Here is a 9,483-nt window from a genome sequence, read left to right as displayed (position 1 = left end):
TATAATTATATGGTAATGTAGACCATAAAGACCTATACTTCTCTTCATCACTTAATAGACCACCAGCCTAAACAACTTCTTGAATTAATTTATTAATTCTAGTTATACGTTTCACAAAACTTGAAAGATCGTCATCTTGTTCATTAGATTCCATCGGCAGATTGATCAAATTATCAATCATAGCCTTCACCCTTCTTCTTTGTTGCTTTGTGCAAACTCGTTTGGGTGTCCTTATTATCACCATAATTTTCTATTACACGTACAGAAAATATTAGGACTCACCATAAATATACATACTTGTATAATTCTTTGTATACTATATATATGCACAAATGCATACATTAAAACGGTGATAGTGGTTAAGTCTTGCCTCTGAAGGTTTTAGCAAGAAGCTCTAATGGCTTTCTGGATGGTCCACATTTATCTAAGAGTACTAAAAGTTTATTACTCTTATTATAGAACTCCTCGATAGTTTATTCTCCCTTCTTTATCATCAGAAAGTTGCTTCTCCTTCTTCTCTCTCAAAATTATAAAGTGTTCCTGTGAAGATTTTGTGAAGATTTCTTCTACGAAAATTTTGGAACGAACCTCTGTAACAAGATACGATCATAGACTGCGAACTTTATAGTTTAGTTCGTGTATTAACATGTGATTAAATTGTTTGACTGGTGAAACAAATATGATGATATTGTAAACTATTTCTTTCCTAGTCATGTCTTTCGTTGTTGAAAAAATTGTTGTGAATAGAGTCTTTGTTTACTGTCGTTGTAATCTTTGTTGGGAGTCTTTTTTGGCAATATAGAATTTTAGATTGCACAATCTGAAATAAGATTAATCATCTGGTTAACCTAATAACATTGTCGCCGGAAATTCCTTAACCGAGAGAAAATCGAGTTTTATCAAGATCTCCTGTAAATACAAACGAATAACATTGCCCATCTTAAGTGATACAGTCGCTACCCACAATATTTTACGGCAAAAAAAATTTCATATAAATAAAATGATGAATGTATAATTCTTTGTGAGTATACTCTCTTTTTGTATATGTTACAAACGAAAATTATGTATAAGCTATTTGTCTTTTTTTTGAGGTTTTTGAATATTGATAAGAAAAAACTACAGTGAATGGACAATATAGATTGCCTGCAATGTTAATGAACTCCTTTTAATAGAACAAAACCGACGCAACGGATAGGAAGAGTCCTACCGTTGTGTCTCTTCTCATATTATTAATATTAAATATATAACTAATTATATATTTTCTAATATTAACTTATTATTTTGACATGGATCCGGGTTGACCTACCTGGGTGACCCGCATCTAATTTCTTCAGCATCAATATACGATATTTGTGTTGTATATTATTGGTATACCAGTTTTCTTAGCCCCTTATTTCTAGTTCTAACTGAGGTCTCATAGGAGCGTATATTTCCTAACTGGCTTGTAAATAAGGGCGGAGACCCTTCCAGTAAAGTTTTTGTCAAGTATTGTTCAATACGATTCTGGATATATGCCATCTGTCCACCTATATCATTCAAGGCTGAGATTCATTGTCTTGGTAAACAACTAAAATTGCTAAGGCAATTATAAACAAAAAAAATAAAAGATTTCACTAACGGCAGCCGTTTATCATCGCCTCACTACTAAAGGGGGTGAACCGACTGCCAAAACCTACCGAATTGACAAAAATCGACCGAAAATCAAATGATGTTGGTCGGTAATTGGCAAAAATCGATCGAAATCGACTGATTTGTGGCGTCAGTAATTTTGTGGTCGGTAGAGTTTGAATATTAATTTTAATTTATTTTAAATAAAAAACCAACTAAAGTTGGTTGGTTTTGTAAAAAAAAAAATTTAAAAGAAAATATTTTGAAAAACCGACCGTCTTCGGTCGGTTTTTCGGATGGTTTTTTGTCGGTCGGTCGGTCGCAATCGGTTTTGGCCGAAGTTTTAGTAGTGCCTGCCGTTTTCCTCTGCCGTAAAAGCTATACGTGTACAGTGGCGGAGACAGAATTTTCACGAAGAAAAAAGTTAAAAAATTAAAAGAGACTGCAGTTAGTGGGAATGAACCAATAACCTCACAAAGGTTTTGAACCCTCTTGACCACTGGGCTATGTTTTTGGGCCGTGTCAAAGAGATTCAAAATATAATATATAGAGATAAAAAATAAATTTTGTCTTATATGTATGTACAGTGTAATTTTTAGGTTAAGGGCGCCCTAAATCCGGCCCTGCATGTGGGCCCATCATCTAGTCATAGCACAACCTAAATCTAGAATTTATTCTTCTTATTATTATTATAGATTTCTTATTTTTGAAATTGGTCTTCTCTAAATCCTTTTCGTACGAACTAGTTTACTTTGTTAATAGTCCTTTCTATGAAAAAAAAAAATTGTACCCTCTAGTTTAAAAAGGATTTGGTTTTGTTTGAATTAAAATAGTTTGGCGTTAAATATCTCATATCTAAGGAGTAACTTTTTTTCTTTACGGATTAATCAGCCAACCTTATTTGTTCAATAATCCATCTAGTAGTTCATAATAGCACTTAAAAGATGAACTATAGTTGCCGTGGTTCCAATATTAACAGATAACTTCTTCAATTCAATTTCGTCAAGCTTCCAGGGAATTCCTTACTTGCTTTTATTCCTACACTACAACAGTTCGGCTAATTTCCCACCTCTGGAAGGAATAAGAGAAGCTAATTAAGCTATGCAAGAAATCAGTAATGGGGCCAAGTGGGGCAATAATAACTCGTAATTTCAATGATTTGTGGGCTTCTAATATAAACCAATATTTTGAAAGCATCCAAGAGTCATTAAGAGAAAAGATGTTAGATGATCTCATTATGTCAATCTTTTATCATCTAAAAGATGGACTCTGCGTCATCCCCATCGACCATTCTCCAATCATCTAATTCTATTGCTTTCGTCAAGCAATGGTGTGTCAATCTCATCTTCTCTATATGCATCTCTTCATTTGGCCACAAGCTATATTTCGGTATTTATATATGCTGAAGTTCAATTATTATTGAAAAACTTGTTCAAAGAATATTCAAGTTGAAATAATAGTTATCGGCCACTTACAAATCATTCTTTTTTAAAGTGATATTATGTTTTAAACATGCAATTTTCAACGTTAACTTCAGATAGTTTATTCTTTTTAATATACTAATGTTCAACGAGATATATTGTCCAAATCCCTAAGTAGTCCCTTCGATTCCTTTATGCATTATCTCTAAGCTAAGTGGCTGCCTGCCGTCCTTTATCACCAAGTCTTCTTTATTTATACTTGGATTTGCCATCCATTTTTGCGGTTGTTAGATTGTCAATACCACGTTTTTCTTCCTTTCAAGTTTTGCCAATGAAGAAATTAAATGGGATAAACACGCGTGCATTTTGACCTAAATAAAGCAAAAAAATAAAAAACATACAAGGGCATCAAAGGGTCAAATATATTTCTCTATTTTCGAAAATGGTCTAAAAATATCATTCGTTATACTATTGGGTTATCTATACCTCTGCAGTCATACTTTGAGTTCAAATATACCCTTCATTTAAACGGAGGGACACGTGTTATCGTCCTGTTGGTCAATTCTAAATATCTCCTAATTAATTAAAAAGGCTTATTATTCATACCCAAAAAATTAATTTTTTGGGTAAAAACTGAAAAAAAAAACTAAAAAAACATTTTTACTAAAAACTGAAAAAAACGAAAATAAATGTTTTTTCAGTTTTTACAAAAAAATGCTTTAAAAAAACTGAAAAATATTTTCTAAAACAATAATTATAAAAACTGAAAAATAAAATTGAAAAGTAATTTTCTAAAGCAATTAAAAACTGAAAAAAACTAAAATATTTTTAACTAAAAACTGAAGAAAAAAAATAATAACCAAGGCAGGTCGCAACCATTTTAAAAGATGATTTTGCCTAACCGAGTTGTGACTCTTCAGTGGGCCAAAGAGCGACAAACTTGCTACCTCCATCTGGTGGAGGTTATATTTCCTCCTCACTTTCTAGGTAGTAGTATATGTTCAAAAGAGGTATGTGGGGCTGACCTATGATAGTTGAATATGGGTTTTGGGGAACCCAGTAACTCTTGCGTAAATTCTGTATTTATATTAAAAAATTTATTAAATATTTATAAATAACTAACTGTGAACCCACTTATAATTGAATATTAATTTAAAATTACAATAGCAATCTATAAGCCGCAAATCATGATGCATCTGGACGTATGCCTCAACTTGATCTTACAAACTTTGACCTATAATAGCATATAGCATATTTTAAGTTAAGAGAATGAGTTTTGATATATATAATATTTTATTAAAATAAATTTTACGAATAGATTGTAAGTTTCGATCTCGTAATATTGAGATATGTAAAAACAAAAAGGAAAAAAAATTAAATTCAATAATCAACTAACGGCTAATCGTCCACCTAGGATATATGTGGCGAAACGTTCACGTTTCCGAGTAAATAAATAAACGTTCAATGTTAATCCCATAATCAGCATTTACTATTCTCTATTTTACAGAAAGGGAAAAACAAATATCAATCCCCGCCATCAATATATACCTAGTCGCCACCTAGGACATATGTGGCGACACGTTTGCGTTTCCTAGACATTGGGCCTCATTAGTCAAGTCACCACCACCATTAATTAATTCCCCTCTTCTATTTTGGTGATCTAAACACGTCATCACACAATTTATCCTATACACCCCGCACTATTTTATTAAGTTGATATTTATATTGCTTCCCTCCCTAACTAACACGTGTAAGGCATGACCAATAATTGTCCAAAGTATACACTATATCAACATCTCCCGTGATGACTTTTCTAACAATCAACGGTTGTCATACGAGCAATTTATAGCCAGACACTTGTACGCTGATTATAGTTGTCTACCTTGATTTTCGCCCTCGTGATTTCTTTTTTTTCCCCTTATGAAAATGAAAACTCACCCTCCCTAAAAATAAAAAAAAAATAAAAAACATAAAATGAACGATCCACGATATGAGGTTTTTATTACGTATTTTGCCTCATATTGCGGGGATATTCCTTTTACTACATTGAATATATCATGCACATGTTGGATTTAATGAACCTGTTCAATTTTTTGGGTAAAATTCAGAGTTTTTAATATTTTTATTTTAGATAAATTTATATATTATGAATACTAGTTTTTATTGCTACATTTTTTTACAGAAGTCAGAAACAAAATTTATTTTGACTTTCTAATGGGAGCAACTGAAATGCTTCCCGAACCTAATTTGTTTGATATCATTTGAATGGATACAAAATATAAGGGGGGAAAAGCGGCTAACTTTTAAGAGATAATTTAGACATACATAAAAAGTCAAAAACACATTTTGTAGCGAGGTATACTGTTAAGATGTTTGATTGTGTCGTCTAATTATTTATTTAACATACCTTTTCATGTGCGATTTTTATTTACATAATAACGTTTTCAATATATACATCTTCTTACTTGGAGGCTAATTGTTTTTTACGGGCTAATAGTTAAGTTTAAGTCGTTAAAGAATATATATTTTTATTTACTTAATTATGTTTTCAACGTGCATGACCAATCATGCAACTATTGTAACAATAGCATCTCATTAATAACAATGTAAATGTGAATTATAAGGTTTTTATAAATATTAAAAAGTGTTAAGCTTTTTCCAAAATGAACAACATGAAAAAGCGTTCAAATTTAGGGTGTTTGGATAAGCCTATAAGCTGATCAAACTGGTTTATAAATATTTTTTAGTTTATCTACGTATTTGTTAAACACCTAAAATACTTATAAGCCAAGTGCTTATAAGCTAAAATCAGTCATAAGTTGGTCACCCACAGTTTATGGCTTTTTAGCTTATAAGTACTTTTAGTTTAACCAACTCTTTTATTAATTTATACTTAATAATATTTTTTATTTCACAAAATACTTTTCCCAAAATAATTTTTCTGACTTTCTCTTCATTCCATATTCGTTGTTAATTCTTTTCTTTACAAGAAATTTTTTTAATTTTTAATCTTTTGGAAAAAAAAGTCAAGGGTATTTTAGTCATTTTAATAAAAGAATAGCTTATTAATAGTTTTTTATCAAACACATTAATTGCTTATTATAAATTCCAGCTCTTTTATCTAAACACGTAAATACCAATGGGGATCTATATTAAACCTTATGGGTGCTTAAGCACGCATTATTTTTTCTGCCAAACATTATATTTGTATAGTGGAAACTAGTAATTATATACAAGAATGTTGATTGAGCACCCAATCTAAAAAGTAGAAAGTCCAATTAAAAACAGTTGAACATCCCCGAATTAAAAATTCTGAATCCGCCTCTAATAAATATTTATTTTAAAATTCTATTTCATCACTTTAAAAAGTATTTCTCACTTTAAGCTTATCAGCTATGTACAATCCGCTAATCCAAATGAGCTCTTTAACAGAGAAAATATAAAATATAAAGTTACACTATACAGATAATTATTGTACATGTTTAATTAAAATTCTAGATCCGTTTTTTTACTTGGATTAACGTAGCTGGCTGTCATTTCGTCATTTCTCCAGAGAGAGTGGACCTATAAATATGTCCGAGCATGACACCTTTCTTCATCGTTCAAAAGCTTGAACATTTCAAACCCTAAAGCTCCCATTTTCCCAAACCAAATTTCTCTCTCTGAATACTAAGTTTTTCTTATTCTCTTTTGTATCAATGGCGTTCAAAAAAACGCTAGTTCATCGCCTTTTCAATGCATACAAAACCACTAATTTTTCTATTTCCACATGCCGTATTATTCCTTCATCCTCATCCATGGCATCCAAATCATTGACTACTCCTTGTCCTGATAATAAAATCGCCCCAGATCCCGGAGACAACGGAACTTTCCGGCGATTCCTCCACCGCTATCCATCTCCGTCGACCTTGCCGGATCTCAGATCACTACCCTCCGGCGAAAAGCTCATCGAGAAACTGCGTGAAATGGACACAGAAAGAAACAGGATCAGACTCGATGGACTCCTGCCGCCGGAAAAGTTGAGGCCGGAGGAGACGTCGGAGGGGAAATTGACGGTGGAAGATGCAAGGAAGTTGCTGAAATTATCACAATTGGAGATGCTGAAATTGAAGCTAAGGAAAATCGAAAAAAATTGTATTTCGTACTCAGAATTTGTTCAGATCTGCTGTGAATCTTGTTCGAATAGTACTGATCAATGCCTAGAATTCGCGAAGATTTTAGATGATTCTGGAAGTGTGATTGTTCTAGGAAACGTTGTGTTCCTCAGACCTGATCAGGTTGGTTTTCCACTTTTTCATTCTTCTTTTATTAAGCCATTCTCTGATGATTAACTAATGTTTTACAGATATGCATAAAGATAAATTACCAAGAATTACTATGTGATAGTTGGTTGGTAATTAGCAAGCATTACATAGAAATTATTTATGCTGATTTAATTTTTGTTAAATATGCCGAGTCTACCGAAAACTGATAGATTTTCATCTATTTTGTGTGTTTTTTCTCCAGACAGGAAAATGAAACAAAGTTACTCCAGATCTCTAAACGAGATGGTGACTTTTATAAAGGAGTGGACCAGTCGGATCATTTTCAAAGACCCAAAATTTTTCTTCTTGAACACATTCAAGGCTTTTAATAATAATTCACCAAAAAAAAAAAACCAAACTTTTTTTAGGGTCACAGTTAAAATTTACATATTTGATTATTGGGGAGAGAATGAGATGCTAAAATTTTAATTGATAGATTTTGGGGATGGGAAAAGAGTGGGATGCAAAAAAGGGTAAGAGGAAAATGACCTCCGATTATTGTGGAGTCCAAAAAAGTAGCAAAGCCCATTATAAATTTCCATTTTCATTTCCCTTCCAAATTGCCCACTAGTATTTTCTAATTCTTGACGCTATAGAACTCTTAGCAAATGAGGTGGGTGAGAAGTTGTTTGCGTAATCGTAGGTAGAAAAGCCCCATATGTCAATTGTGGCATGTTCATATATTACGTGTGTCTAATAGTTACATAACGTGGTGGATTGGTCACTGGTCTAGCCCATTTTTATTGGAGGAAAAGAGTAAGAGAATAACAAATTTAGGGGCTAAGATATTTTCATTTCTCTTAACAGGGAGTTAGCTCTCATTTTTAGGTAGGATTTTTTATGCGTGTCTATTGACTTTTCACAAATTGGGTTTAGGAGAATGTCAATTTTGAAGTTTTATTTCCTGTTCTTAAATTAATAATATTTACATCGTATGATTTTAACTAGTGTCAACCTATTGTCTAATGTCTATATACATATTATTTTTTAAAAGAAATACTACTATTTATGTATACATATAAGAAATATTTTGGCAAACACACACAGTTTAAAAAGGTGTCTTTAGCACTACTATGCTCATTGTCATATGATCTTGAAATAGACAGAGGTATGTCAAATGAAATGTTAGTTTTACCCAAATGTTTGGTATCCTGTTTTTGTTTACAGGTAGTGAAAACAATACAAGGCCTATTACCAATGCCATTGGCCAACACAAATGACCCACAAATGATGAAGGAGCTCAAGCAAATGGAGGAGGAAAAATCAATCATTGACAAGAAAGCTGAGTCATTGGTCCGTAGAGAGTTGTGGTGTGGGTTAGGCTATTTTGTCATTCAGACAGCAGCATTCATGAGATTGACATTCTGGGAACTTTCATGGGATGTCATGGAACCAATTTGCTTTTATGTCACATCCATTTATTGCATGGCTGGTTATGCTTTTTTCCTCAGGACGTCGAAAGAGCCTTCTTTCGAAGGATTTTTCCAAAGCCGATTTGCTGCTAAGCAAAAACGACTTATGAAGCTTAAGAATTTCGATCTTCAAAGGTATAATGAGCTCAGAAGAGCTTGTTATCCTAACTCGTATTCGCCTCCTGGAAATACCTTAGCCTTTAATCCTTTATCCCTTGATGTAAACAAGACAGAACTTCACCATTTACCTGAACATTTTGCTAGGTAGAATAGTTTATTTCATGAATAGGGAAGATTAAAACAATATTATGGTTGCAAAAGAAAGAAGAGACATCAATTTTGTCTCTGTTTTTTTCCCTTCCCTTCTTGGTTTAGTTTTATTCTCGGACAAAGTTAACTTTAATTGTCTATTAGTGACGGCCAATGTATATGTATGTGAAAGAGTTTAGGAATGAAATGGAGTTCCAATAACAATAAGAATCTCTCTCCGGCTGTATGCTTTTTGTCACTACTCACAAGTCACAACGATGCACTTGCCTTCGTGGTGCAAACTCAGCTTCTCGTTATCAAATGGAGTACAATTTAATTAACAATTACAAGTCAATAAAATACTAGTTATAGAATACAGATGAACCCCACCGGATCTGTATTTAGATCCAACGAATATGCCAAGAAAGAATGCCTCGGAACTTATGGGCCTGTGTCCCCCTCCAAATGATAAAAAATGGGAGGTTAATG

General features: G+C 32.7%; 1 protein-coding gene across 1 annotated transcript; it reads left to right on the top strand.

The window, feature by feature from the left end:
• The first annotated feature begins 6,614 nt into the window (after nt 1-6,614).
• Nucleotides 6,615-9,219, top strand: LOC107764328 (calcium uniporter protein 2, mitochondrial-like). Its single transcript, XM_016582884.2, has 2 exons — nt 6,615-7,306; nt 8,501-9,219. Exons 1-2 carry the CDS (start codon nt 6,728-6,730, stop codon nt 9,011-9,013), a joined length of 1,092 nt encoding a protein of 363 aa, XP_016438370.2. The 5' UTR covers nt 6,615-6,727; the 3' UTR covers nt 9,014-9,219.
• Nucleotides 9,220-9,483: the final 264 nt, after the last annotated feature.

Source organism: Nicotiana tabacum, chromosome 17 (genome assembly GCF_000715075.1).
Source record: "Nicotiana tabacum cultivar K326 chromosome 17, ASM71507v2, whole genome shotgun sequence".
Taxonomy (NCBI): domain Eukaryota; kingdom Viridiplantae; phylum Streptophyta; class Magnoliopsida; order Solanales; family Solanaceae; genus Nicotiana; species Nicotiana tabacum.
This window is presented reverse-complemented; position numbering and strand designations above follow the sequence as displayed.